Below are 13,929 nucleotides of genomic sequence, written 5' to 3'. Positions count from 1 at the left end.
TACTGTTCAAGTGTGGAGCCCCTAGTACAAAAAAGACAGGGAGCTGTTGGAGAGGGTCCAGAGGAGGACCACTAGGATGATCAGGGGACTGGAGCACCTCCCCTATGAGGACAGGCTGAGGGAGCTGGACTTGTTCAGCCTGGAGAAAAGAAGGCTGCAGGGTGACCTCATTGCAGCCTTTCAGTACCTAAAGGGAGCCTACAAACAGTACGGGAGTCAACTCTTTGAAAGGGTAGATAACTGCAGAACAAGGGGAAATGGTTTTAAGTTGAGGGAGGGAAGATTTAGGTTGGATGTCAGGGGGAAGTTCTTTACAGAGAGAGTGGTGAGGTATTGGAACGGCTGCCCAGAGAGGTTGTGGATGCCCCGTTCCTGGAGATGTTCAAGGCCAGGATGGGCCCCAAGGCAGCCTGGTCTAGTATTAAACGTGGAGGTTGGTGGCCCTGCATGTGGCAGGGGGGTTGGAGACTCATGATCCTTGAGGTCCCTTCCAACCCTGGCCATTCTGTGATTCTGTGAAAATTTTCAGAGGGACTGAAGTGCTTGAGGACCCCAAATTCAATTTTCTAAAATGAGCAAAGTATCAGAGTCCCACGACAAGTCAGAAGAAATGAAATAAAATTGCTGACTTTTCCTGCTTCTTTTTTTTCCTTCTGCAAACAATTTGGCTTTTCCTTCCGCCCCTGTCCTTCGGTGAACAGAGAGTTTTGGTTTTGCTGTGGATTGCTAGCTGAGGAGTTCTTTTTTGTGTTTCACTAGATTGCAATTTATTGTTTTGTTGCTCTGTCCCCTGGGTTACACTTACTCATTACTTTGAATCAAAGGCACCATGCAAACAAATAAAATCTAATCTAATATAATATTCTACTCTAATGGATTCCTTACAGTCTCTCTTCTTGGCAATCCTATCGCTCCTATCTTAAGCTTCGGCAATGAAATCAAGGTGGTTGTTGCCCAGAAGGGCAGCTGTCTCCTTTGCCTTGCTCGTATGCACAGTGTCAGAGGGGAGTAGAACCCCTAGCTCTCTTTTCTCTGAGAAAGCAATTTGTAACATACAATTGGTTACTTTTCAAATCCAGAAGTCAATAACGAGTGATAGATTATTATTTGAAGTAATAAGTTTACAGTGGCTAGACCCTGCACCACTAATATAAAAATATGCTACTGCAAATGTTTGACATGACTCTTTTCTAGCCAGCATCTGTCTGTCCTGTAGCTAATACTTACAAATGTTTGTCTATTCCATGTGTAACAGCACTCTTTGAATCCTACATCTCATTTTCTTTTCTCTTGCTGCTCTGTTAGACTTCCTTTCCTTCCACTGGGAGCAAATCATCTGAAATTTTGTGGTGCTTAAATTTTCTAATCCTTTTTTCTTTTTATTTCCTTGTTTTAACTGAGTTTATTTTCCTCAGAAAAATACTTGCTGAGCGTAATAACCAATGTTAGTTTCCCATGAAAATAAAGGAATATTTTTTGTGAAGTAAATGTATTGGATTAAATAATTCTTTATTTCTTGATCTTTTTCCTCCAAATCAGTCAACCTGTGTTCCTCACTTATGTTACATGCTCGCCAACAGTAATTAGAAATTAATGCATGGCAATCTCAGTAAAATGAAGTCCCCCTTTTGTACCCTTCCCCCCTTTCTGCAGCATGCAGGCATTTGACCTTCATCAAAGAAGGACATTTATCACCAGCACCATCTAGCCATCTGTTATTATGCTTATCTTCCATGGGACACGGTTGTGTAAATGGGAGTGTTTTGGATAATTTCAGGTTTGTAACCCAAGTAAACAGTTATGAAGAGTGTTGATGATAACTCAAGGACTCACACACCAGTGCCACAGTTTGTAATACATCTAAAACAGGAATCACAAATCTCTCTTAATAAGATTTCACAGCAAGGATCTCAAGAATGTTTCTTTTTCCATATTCCCACCATGGTGTGTGTAGCCATGCCTTGTTCCCATGCACAGGGCAGACCTGCTGTAGCATTGCTGTTTGCATTTATGTAGTTTTCCAAAGCCTTCACACGTTAATGGCTGCAGGAATTTACAGAGAATTAAGATGTTAGTGAGCTTTGTAGCTGTGAAATTTTGGATAGGTGAGTATGTCATACTGTCAGCTGTCTTGCGCTGTTACAGCAGATTGCATGTGTGCCTGACTTTTTCCACACGTGCAATAGTGCTTCAGCTCTTTGTGTTTTGTCATGCTGCTGGAGGAAATATGTTGCTTTGCTAATGGAAGATTTTCCTTCCAATGAATAATGCTGAAGACTGTATTTAACACCATGTTTTTCACTTCAGAACCTTGTACTGATTCATTCTTTTCAATCCTCAGCACTGATGGCTACTGCTTCACCATAATAGAAGAAGATGATTCTGGTGGACATTTGGTCACCAAAGGATGTCTAGGATTAGAAGGCTCGGACTTCCAGTGTCGGGTAAGAAAGTGTTGGCTGCCTGAGTATTGCTTGAATTTTGATGGCTTTCAGTTAATTACTTTGCTTTCTCTGAAATTATTCCAGGACACTCCTATTCCACACCAAAGAAGATCTATTGAATGTTGCACAGGCCAAGATTACTGTAACAAATATCTTCACCCGACACTGCCTCCACTGAAAAATCGAGGTAAAGGGAAGTCTATCCAGGCCCAAACTGACCTTTTTCTGCTATTGCCCTTTGTGTCTCAGGAAGAAACAAAGCCATAACCAATGCACCCACATCCAAGTGTACATGATCAGAGAGATGAGTCCTACTAAAAACTGTCTGGATTTATTGAAGTAGAGAGCAGTGTCTTGACCCATGGTTGCAGGTTCCTGCTGTTATTTGTGTTGCTCACGTGCAGTGAGCACCGGATGGATTATTTGCTCGATATTGTCATAGATTTGCTGGCTGTTAGTGGTCATCCCAAAGATTGAAGTTGCATGTGGCAGGGGATGGCTCTTGCTGTGTATAGTTTTTCGTGATAATAAAATTGAATCCTATATCTGTTCATAACAGCACATACATCGGGACCAGATCTCTAGAGGTTAATCTAGCATTTCAAACTGACTGAAATCCATAAAGCGTTTCTTACTTACAGAACCCAGTAATCCACTGAAGTGGATTTTCTGCTTGAAAAATGTAACTCAAAATAGAATGAAAAGTGAAAACTCATACAATTACTATTATTTTGTTGGTGTGTGCTGTTATTAAGAACAAATGGAAGTGTTTTAACTTTTAAGTAGATTCTGAGGCAAGAGTAGGTCAGATTTAGGTGTGTTTGTTTTGTTTAAACATTGCTTTCTGAAAATTGTTGAAACTACTTTGGCTTGATATGGCAGATTCTATTTTTAAAGAATGTGTTCCTGGGATCAGTGTAACATTCTTCCTTCATAAACTCTTGGCATCATCAACAATGGCCAAGATCTGTGGAGGTCAGCATGGAATTTAGTCTGTGAGAGTATGTTCAGGGTTGCAGGAGAATTTGTAATCATGGCATTCTGAGTTGGAAAACCAAACTGACAAACAGCAGCTACTTACACATAAATATATGCTCATAGAAAGTCTTCTCTCATGTAAGATATTCCCTTCACACCTATGAAACTCTGCACAGATGGGTTGCAGCGCCAGGCCTGTGGAGGGTGGTGTGTAAATATTTCACTATTTACTAGCAAGTCATTAAGTTAGTGAAACCTCATAAAATTCCAACTTCTAACATGAGAGTTATGTACTATTTTGTTGTGTATTTTTTTTCATTTTAAAAAGTTATTTGAACTGAGGGAGAAACTCCAAAAGGAAGTCAATATTTGTTCACACTTACTTAGCGTATCAATAAATATCATTACAGTTTGGAAGATTATTTCTTCTCTCTGCTGAGTTAATTCTATGTTAAATCTACTTAAAAGTGCTGAATCAATGCCAAACATTAGGCATCTGCCTTGTTAAGTTTTTGGATATTTGGCTGTACTATCTGCTACTTATACAGAAAACAGTACAACAAGATTTTTATGGTGGCAGAAATTGTTTGGATCAATGTTGACTTTGCTGTGTGTGTACATGGGTTTAAAAAAAAGTATCGCTTGGGCACTTGTGGTGGCAGACCCATTAAACAGCAGATAGATTTTTTTGATGAAAGAATAATGTTATAGAGTTGGAGCAGGACTCTAGCCATTTTATATTGCAAAATGTCTATTTTATACTGACAAACAGAAAACAATGCATCATTCAGTGTATTCTGAGGATTTTTGTTCTAACTAAGTTTGTGCACTGCCAGTGTCCTGACAGTGTATTCCAGAAGCTGTTTCTTTCCATGTGGCTGAGCAGGGCTGAAGCCAGCACCTTTATTAAAGCCTTAAGCACATATGTCATTCCTGGTGCCAGACCTGTTCTTATGTGCCATGGCTGTATGCTAGTTTAAGAGCTCGGAACAAAGCCTGGACTTAGGGGATTCTCCGTGCAGCTGTGTACAAATACTGAGTGCCCACTATTGCCAGTGTTCAGTACTGTGCATTGTGATCATTGTGTCTGTTGGAAACTTTTAGACTTGGTTATGTGAATGAGAGCTGTGAGACTTGTACATTACATTTCTCATAAGCTGGAAGTATGACAAAAGGAAGATTAACCTAAAAACAAGCTTCTAGGAAGCTTCCTGACCTCCAGGATTCCACGAAAAATATGTGTGCTACTTGGCATTTAAAAAACAAACAGAAATTTGGCTTCTGAACTTACATCCAAGGTCATATCTCATGGGAAACAGAGCCTAGGGAGGTTGTCCAGCTGCAGGTCAGAGGTTGTTGAACTGCAAATTAACCCGCACACCAAGGTAACATCTCTAGAGAGGCAAGCGGCTTGTGTCCTGAAAGTGTTTTTCCAGACCTGGCATGTGCTGAAGGACAGTTTTACCCTCTCCTTGTGAGAAGATAGGAGAGCCGTGCACATGAGGGTGGAGCTCAAAGAGTTAGCATTGGACAAAGCAGGGTTTTCTTGAACAAGATGTAAGAAAGTAAGAGCCAAGCTTAAGTTTTGAGCTCATCTTGTTACAAACCTGGCAAGTTAAAATAGCCAGATGATACCACAAAATCCTTGTACCACCTATGTATTTTATCTTACTGAGGAAATGAAAATCATAACTGGGTTTGAAACAACACCTCTGCTTTAAACAATAAAAGATATTCCTGGAAATCCCTGTGAAAGTGCAGACTGAGATCAGTCGAAAGGAGAAATATATCTTTACTGATTTAAAGCTTGTATAAGCAGAAGTGGTGGTGCCACCGTGTCTGGCTCCCTGCCTGTAGAGCTAGTGATGAATGGGCAAGGGAACGATTGGAGGAACGATGGGGTTTGATGCGTGCACACAGTCTCCACGCCTCGGATTTCACTGCCATTTTTACTTGGATAATCTTAACATTGTGAACTGGATAAAACGGGGAGGGAGGAGACCCTTTGACACCCTGACTTCTCCCTTCAACCTGCTGTGTGGCATTTGCAGTGCACTCATCAGCGTGACGCTGCACATGGCAAAGTGGGGTGAATGGGAGGGGGAGAAGGGAGAAAGCACAGAAGAGTAACTGAGAGGCAGGCTGGTGTAACGAGATCCTGCTTTTGTTGCCGCTTCTCCCTTTCTGTGCTGACCATATCTGACACCTGCACACATCCATGTTTTCTTACAACCTAAAATTGTTTGTAAACATGCTGTGTGCTAGTCTTTGGTATTATGTGTGAGCCAAGGTACCTGAGGAAGCCTCCTAAACTTCCTATCTGTTTGTTTTGTGTTCCCCTCATTGAGCTCACAGTCATAGCTCACTGCTGCCTCCTTGGAAGCTGCTGGTTATTCTCATAACCTCACTGCTTAGCATGTTGCAGTTGCCAAGGAACAAGCAGTAAGCAGCACAGCACCAGTCTTAAAGAGCACTTTTATCCTTCTGCATTGTGGGGAGCATCCTCATCTGAAGAAGGAGGGAGGTGTGAGTCTCCAGCAGCACTAGCCTGCCTCAGTTCAGCAGCCTCCTGTACCTATAACTCTAGCAGACAGCTCACATGGGAAGCTTGAGTGAAACACTGTGTTCACCATGTTGAGGGCGATGGATGTCATCTACCTGGACTTCGCAAGGCCTTTGACATGGTCCCTCTCCACATCTGTCTCTCTAAATTGGAGAGGTGCGGATTTGAAGGATGGACTGTTTGATGGATTAGGAATTGACTGGCTGGACAGCCAAAGGGTTGTGATCACTGATTCAGTGTTCCTTCTCAAGGGTCGATCTTGGGGCGGGTGTTCTTCAGCATCTTCATTAATGACATAGAAGATGGCATCGAATGCACCCCCACCAAGTTTGTGGATGACACCAACCTGAGCGGTGCAGTTGATATATTGGAAGGAAGGGAAGCCATCCAGAGGGACCTGGACAGGCTGGAGAAGTGAGCCTATGAAAATCTAATGAGGTTCAATAAAGCCAAGTGCAGAGTGCTGCACTTGGGTTGGGGCAATCCCAGGTATTTATAGAAACTGGGGGAAGATCTCCTGGAGAACAGTCCTGCAGAGGGCTTGGGGATCCTGGTAGATGAGAAGCTGGACATGAGCCAGCAGTGTGCTCATGCAGCCCAGAAGGCTGTGTTTTGGGCTGCATTAAAATGATGTGGCCAGCAGGGAGATGGAGGTGATTGTCCCCCTCTATCTGGCTCTGGTGAGACCCCATCTGGAGTACTGCATCCAGGCCTGGGGCCCTCACTACAGGAAGGATGTGGAGCTTTTGGAGTGGGTCCATAGGAGGGCCACTAAGATGATCAGAGGGCTGCAGTCTTTCTATGAAGAAAGATTGAGGGAACAGGGCTTGTTTAACTTGGGAAAGAGAAGGCTCTGGGGAAACTTTAAGGTTTAAGGTTTAAGGCCAGGTTGGACGGGGTCCTGGGCAACCTGATCTGAATGTGTGTGTTTGGTGGCCCTGCTAGGCAGGGGGGTTGGAACTACATGATCCTTGAGGTCCCTTCCAACCCGGGTGATTCTGTGATTCTGTGTGATTGTGTGAAACTTCATTGTGGCCTTCCAGTACTTGAAAGGAGCATATAAACAGGAGGGGGAATGGCTGTTTACGAGAGTGGATAGTGATAGGACAAGGGGGAATGGTTTTAAACTGAGACAGGGCAGATTTAGGTTAGATATTAGGAGGAAGTTCTTCACACAGAAAATTGTGATGCACTGGAGCAGGTTGCCCAAGGAGATTGTGGATGCTCCATCCCTGGAGGCATTCAAGGCCAGGTTGGATGTGGTTCTGGGCAGCCTGGTCTGGTGGTTGGTGACCCTGTATGCAGCAGGGGGGTTGAAACTGGATGATCACTGTGGTTTCCTTTTCAACCCAGGCCATTCTATGATTCAATGACAAACAGAGATTACACATGGAAGAAGAGAGGCAGTTTTTTTTATATTTTGTTGTCCATGTACCAAGTGGTTTATGAAATCTTCAAGCGCGCAAGCAGAGCAAGCAGAATTTTGCCAATAGGAAGTGTTTGAAAGACAAAACAATGTCCGATTTAGCATTTCTGTAGCCTCTCTTCCTATGTGGCCAAATAAATATGGAGACATATGGAAGTCATTCTCCTTTTCTATGAGATCTGGTTGCATGCCCACTGTGATATGCGCAGGGAGCTGTCACCTACTGCCACACTGACACATCCCTTCGTGTCTTGCATGCTTTCCTTGTACTTACTGAAAAATTCTGAAAAAGTCTCAAGGTTGTGTTAAAGCTGAGCAACACTTCCAGGATGCCTTGAGGAAAATACAGGCATGTTTGTTCAATTGTCTGAATGGGAGAAGCCCATTAGCAATGTTGGGCTCGGTGTTTGAATCATTTAAAATGATCACAATACAATTAAGATCTGTCATTTTATCATCCTTCTCCCAGATGTACATAATCAAATCCACATAGTGTAAATGATACTGGCACATCTCAAGTTCTTGTAGTGCAAGACTAGTACTACACACTTCTGTGCAGGTCACTATTTATCCTCTCCTCAGCTGATGCACTGCAACATCTTCAACTATTACAAACCACATATTTTAGAAGGAAGTGGTTGGCAGACCCAGACTGCCTATGGAGCATGAAATAGAGTCTTCGTACCTCCTCAGCAGCCCTCATCGTCACAGGAGAGAACTGGGTTCCCCCAGTGGGCTCTCATTTTCAGCTCCAGGCCAGGTAAAAATCTGCCGCTTCAGTGGGATTGATGGGCTCTGGTGTTTTCCTGATAGACATCATGTTAGTGTCCCCTTTCAAAAGCACTGGCTGTAGCTTGAATGTTTACATTGCTAATGCTCCGGGTGCAGGTAATGGCAGGTTAAAACATGACCAGCGTGATCGAAAGGTGCACTGGGAGGTAATCTCTGTTTGTAGTGAAGAAGGAAAGGGAAGGAATCGTTTGGGCACAAAAACAGAGGGATAAATTCGATCTTTAATCTAAAAGAACCTGACAGTAAGCCAAGAGTCCCTTAGGAATCTCTTTGTCTCATTACCCTTGTAAATCTGAAATGTAGTAGCACTATTCCAGAATGAGTCAATGAGGATAGAGTTCTTGCATTTTATGATGTGTTCGGTATTAGTGTGAAAGATGCAAGGTGGCAGGGCTGGGAAAGCTTCAGGAGCTGTTATCCTCATTTGCTGTAGTCTAGATAGCAACTTCAGGAGGATGGTTTGTGTGTGTACATGCTGATGTGTAATTTTGAGACTGGGATGTTTAAAGGAAAAGCAGTGCCAAATATCTTTGGTTTACAGCAGGGAAGCATGGATGAAGGTCAGTATCACTTACCTGAGTCAAGAATACAAATTTAGGGATTAGCGATGCACTTTAAAGCACAATATTAGTCTTCCATTCAAAGACAGACTGAAATATCTTAGTAGTTTTCATGCTGTGGTGTTTCCTCGAGTTATTTGACATGGTTCATCTTCAAAGTGTTTTACAGAATAAATGCTGCAAGGATGGTTTCACCCCTCAGCATGGCTTTTTCTGGCACGTAGGTCTGCTATGGAATGAATGAGGAAAAAAGTGCCCACTTAAATGTTAAAACAGGATCAGAGAGGTGGAGTATTCTTCAGTGCTGGAAATATGCCTACAAAGTCTTCAGCGGTTTGCCTTCTCAGGGGTTGGGTGGTCTCCTCTGTTTCCCTACTAGGATAAACACAATTATTTATTTGTTATGTTAACTGTTCAATCAGATGCCAGTGGTTTAAGATATGGATTTAAGATCTTTGCATGTCCTCGCTGATCACATACGTTAAGACACAAAACAATGAGTCCTGGTTTGATTTTTCTAATTGATTTCATTCAGAGTCAAACTGGGACTTGCAAATCCATGCTTTGACAGAGTAGGTATACATCAGCACATGGACTCCTGTGGGCTGCCCTGCTGGGTGAGGCACAATGAGGACATGCACAAAACACCAGTAAAACCCGGAGGCATTGTGTACAGAGTTGTAGTAAAATCACAGAATTAGAACCACAGAATTATTTGGATTGGAAGAGGCCTTAAAGACCATCTATCTCCAACCCCCCTGCCATGGGCAGGGACAGACCTGTTCTAGCCTGGCTTTGAACACCTCCAAGGATGGGGCATCCACAGCTTCAACAACCTTATGCTTGGTGTGCATTTTTTCACACTGACTTTGTACCATCTCCCTTTCCAAATTTTCTCACTTTTTTCCTCCTGCTGCTCTGTTTTATCTCCAGATTTTGCTGAAGGAAACATTCACCATAAGGCCCTGCTGATCTCAGTGACTGTCTGTAGTATACTTCTGGTGCTTATCATCATATTCTGCTACTTCAGGTAAATAAGGAACATTTTATCACCTCATTAGCATTCTTCCCAACTTCTGTTTTTTTGTGGACTCAAAATTTTGAAAATTTAAGATTGGCCTCCTGGGAAAAAAAAAAAGAAAAATGATGTAATTTTATCATGTGAAAAGAATCTGTACTTTGTTCATGTTATTCACAGGCATACCTCAGTGTTGTATTCCATGTATAATCTTTCACCCAGGATCATAAGAAGCCTTCCAGTTTGAAGCACAGACTGCTCTTTAGTGAAGCTGAGAATGCCACAGTACAAAGTTTATACAGAACAAAAAACCTGAGGTTTCTCAGTGAGTTTATGTGGTGAGGATCTTAAAAAAGAGGAGAATACTGGAATGTTAAGCGTGTCTAGAATATCATCATAATCTACATACGTTTAAATAATTCTTTGTGTTTTTTAAATACTCCCAGGCCCCACGATTGTTCTTCCTTTTACTTTTAAAAGACCCACTGCAGTTGGTAAATAAAATTTCGCATTTATTTTGTCTGTGCTTTAAAGTTCTGAAAGAAAAGCATCTCTTAGCTTTGCAAGCTCATAGCACGCTGCACAGTCTTTGAGTTTTATTACATAGAGGTTTGATGCTGAAAACGGTTTGTTAGAAATGAAACTGAAAATATTGGTCAGAGAAGCTGAGGAAGCCGTGTGTCTATATATGACATACGTGTGGAGGATAAGGTTCTTTACCCTTTGTACCCATGCTCATTATGTTAGAAGCTAACTTTGGTGTACAAATGGCAGGTATAAGCGGCAAGAGGCCAGGCCCCGCTACAGCATTGGACTGGAGCAGGATGAGACCTACATTCCCCCTGGAGAGTCCCTGAAGGATCTGATTGAGCAGTCCCAGAGCTCCGGTAGCGGCTCCGGGCTCCCTCTCCTGGTAAGGAAGCAGCACTATCTGAATGTCAGTTCACAGGGAAAAAGGAGTGGAGAAAACAAAATGATGCGCAAGAAATGTATTTTTTTTTAATGTTTGAAAGGAGGCTCTGTGTCTTTAAGGTTTGTCTTTCATTTATTTTTATATTTTATTTTCTCCTAGAATTGACAAGGATTTAAGCTGACGAACAACTGCGTTAGAATCAGGAGAATTTTTTTTTCTCCTCATGTATGCTCAGCCAAAAATACTACTTGTTCTGTTTTGTTTTCTTTTTAATTCCTCTCTTAACTTAGAATACCACAGAGTAAATAGAGACCAATAGAGACCACAGAAATTTATCAGGATTTACCCCAGTGCAAATGACAGCATTTAGCCTGCAGTCTTATTTTCTCACTTTTTACGTGCAACACACAATAGCTTTTCCAACACTGACATGTAGGCTTTATGTGAAAGAAATTGCAATTCATTGAATGTGGAACCTTTTTATGTGCAGACTTCACTTTGCATTCAGAAGTCAAGAATGAATTATTTTACCTTGTACTGAGGTAATCTCAAAGGTTAAAGGCATGGGGATGGAGTGAGCTTCACCATTATTTCTGAACTGACTGCAGGATGGCTGAACCCCCTCAGCTCACATGCCAAAAAGGCAATGGATTTACTTTCTGTAGGAAAACAATTCTGTTCAGCAGTTTGTTTTCTCAAGGGCTATTGTTGCTTTTTAGCACTGAAAGAACGGCACAAATTAGATTTCAGTTTCTTTTTTTCAGAAATTGTATGTCTCTATACTCTTCCAAACTGATTAGTTTGTAGTGGTCCTATTACTGGTGATGTTGCCCAATTTCCAAGTACTGTCTATTGTTTTTTTTGCCCTCACATCTTGTTTTCTAAACCTAAAAGAGAAAAATAAATGGAAAACTTTATTTCCTTGAAATGAGGCAACAGATTGAATGGCTGGCTAAAAGTGGAGTCAGTTTGGCCTCAGTTTGGTTGTGGATGCCCTGTCTCTGGAGGTGTTCAAAGCCAGGTTGTAGGGGACCCTGAACAGCCTGGTCTAGTATTAAATATCGAGGTTGATGGCCGTGACAAGAAAGCTGGAAAAAAAACATGACAACATGACAAAAGTTTGTGCTTTATACTTTCTTCCATCTCGGTGAGCCTCAGCTGGTTGAAGGTGGGATCTGTGGTCTTACTGCTGTCTCTAGCTCTCTCTTTGCCTATGAAAACATGCATTTTTCTTTGACTTTTCCTTTAAATAGTCATTTTCTTTGGAAGAGAAGAAAAATGAGAGCTACAGTGAAACTTGCCCATAATAATAAATGTTTGTTGTGCTTCTCAGACAGCTACAACCACTACATGCTCACTGGAAGTACACAGCTTAGTACCTCTGGGCCCATGCCTGAAAGAAACATATAGGAAGCACCTAGCAATAATGCTGTAGACTATATTGCGGAAGAATTTGTTTTCAACTGCTTTATTTTTTATTCAAGGAATGAAACTTCCAAAGCTATTATTTCAGGAACATAACCCACACATTTATTTCAAAATGTAAGTTTATGATAAATAGTATTGTCTTCCTCCTATGCAGAAAATTTATCCCAATGAGTACAGGTATTACACCAAGAATAAGCATTAACCAAGATTTTATCTAGATTTTGACATTCAGCAAACGTTCTTTTTGTGGGCTGTTTGACAGAAAAGTTTGCTGCAGGTCAAATGCTGCCAATCAAGTTTTAAACAAAAAAAAAAAAATATGGCAAATTGTAACTAAAAAGCTTTGAGCCAATAAGCTCAGGTACAATCAAGTCTGCATGAGCAAGCAGAACCCCACTGCCCAACACAAGATGTTTATGCAAAGCTAATGCCTCAGTGTACCCATGTTCAAAATCAGGGAAGGAGGTAAAATGCTGAATACATAAATGAGAGAGAAATCAGAGTTCCTTCTCTGCCTTTTCGTGTATGTTTTTTTTCTAATTTCTCTTCCAATGAATTTTGCTTTTCAATAGACTGCACCCCAGCCTTAGGAATAAGCCCTCTGTTCAAAATGTTGAAATTACAAAAAATTTGCTTGTCTGAATTTTAGTTTGCATTAGATGGAGACATTTAACTGAAGATCAGAAAAGCAGAATGCAGGTGTTAGAAATAGTTGGCAGTTGGATTGATTGCAGTCAAAGAAAGGAAACAATGGGACATGGGGGACCTGGTTGGTCACACAGCTCAAGTAGCAAAACAAAATCTAGAAATAAGTAAAGAAAATCACTAAACAATTAGCATGGATACATCATTCAGCGTACTTACAGAATTAGTTCATCTAGCATTTTTGATTAACTGCTTTGTTCTAAAAATTATAATCAGATTCAAGAAAGGGCTAAATTCCTTAAAATAATATAAATTGTTCACTGTAAATCATCTGACTAGTTCTAGCAAAAGCAAACCAAGTTAAGGCCCTCACATAGTATTCTGCCGCCTGAAAACCCATAACAGAGATGTGTTTTTCGTTTTCTTAATGTAATATAATAAGGAACTTTTCATCATTAAGTATTGTAATTTCATGTACTTTATGATGCCATTACATATATTTACACAAATTGAGTTATTTGGTATAACAGCATTATTGTTCAGGATGCATTTTTAAAATGGGCGGAATAGAAAGCAACAATGCTAAAATGACATTACAAAATGTTAAAGCAAAATTCCAATGTAATGTAACTATTGTTCAATCACTATATAGCAGTATAAAGGAGAATGAATCAATTTTAAAAATTCAGTCTGATCTGTTTTTGGCTATCACTGATGTTAATAAAAAAGAATGGCATTGCAGCCATCTTGGAACCCTAGTTACACGTTGCAGGGCTGAAAAAATGGGATTGTATGTAAATTGAAACAGAAGAAAGCTGGAACTTTTGAAATAGCTTTGCATAAATGTCATTCTTTGAATTTTTCTTCTTTGAATTCTCCAACATGAAAAACAGTAATTTATTTACGAAACAAATGGCTGTAGACCTTACTTACTAGCTTTTGAAATTCATCTCATGACATGCAGTCATACTTCAGAAGGATTGTGGCAGTCCTGCTCTGCATTACCAGATTGACAGTTTCAATGGTCATTCCAGGGATAGCAAAGGAAGCATGATTTTAAAATCAGAGTTTGATCATTTTTGTTAGCCAGGGTTGCAGAAATTCTTAAGATTATGATTTCATAGAGATTCAGACTTGTTGCATTAAGCTGCTCAGGAATTGT

At 40.9% G+C, this 13,929-nt stretch overlaps 1 protein-coding gene across 2 annotated transcripts in view; it reads left to right on the top strand.

The window, feature by feature from the left end:
* BMPR1B (bone morphogenetic protein receptor type 1B) overlaps positions 1-13,929 on the top strand; it is a 232,785-nt gene that overhangs the window by 211,134 nt on the left and 7,722 nt on the right. For both annotated transcript variants that reach the window (XM_042812107.1, XM_042812106.1), the window contains 4 exons: positions 2,342-2,444; positions 2,529-2,631; positions 9,697-9,793; positions 10,556-10,694. In XM_042812107.1, the coding sequence (XP_042668041.1) occupies positions 2,342-2,444; positions 2,529-2,631; positions 9,697-9,793; positions 10,556-10,694 (442 nt within the window). The remainder of the gene's footprint in view (positions 1-2,341; positions 2,445-2,528; positions 2,632-9,696; positions 9,794-10,555; positions 10,695-13,929) is intronic.

This window comes from Centrocercus urophasianus, unplaced genomic scaffold, assembly GCF_019232065.1.
Source record: "Centrocercus urophasianus isolate 14NV4802_14NV808 unplaced genomic scaffold, USGS_Curo_1.0 seq_13, whole genome shotgun sequence".
In the NCBI taxonomy this organism is placed as follows: domain Eukaryota; kingdom Metazoa; phylum Chordata; class Aves; order Galliformes; family Phasianidae; genus Centrocercus; species Centrocercus urophasianus.
The sequence above is the reverse complement of the archived record's forward strand: the minus strand, read 5'-3'. Positions and strand labels throughout refer to the sequence as shown.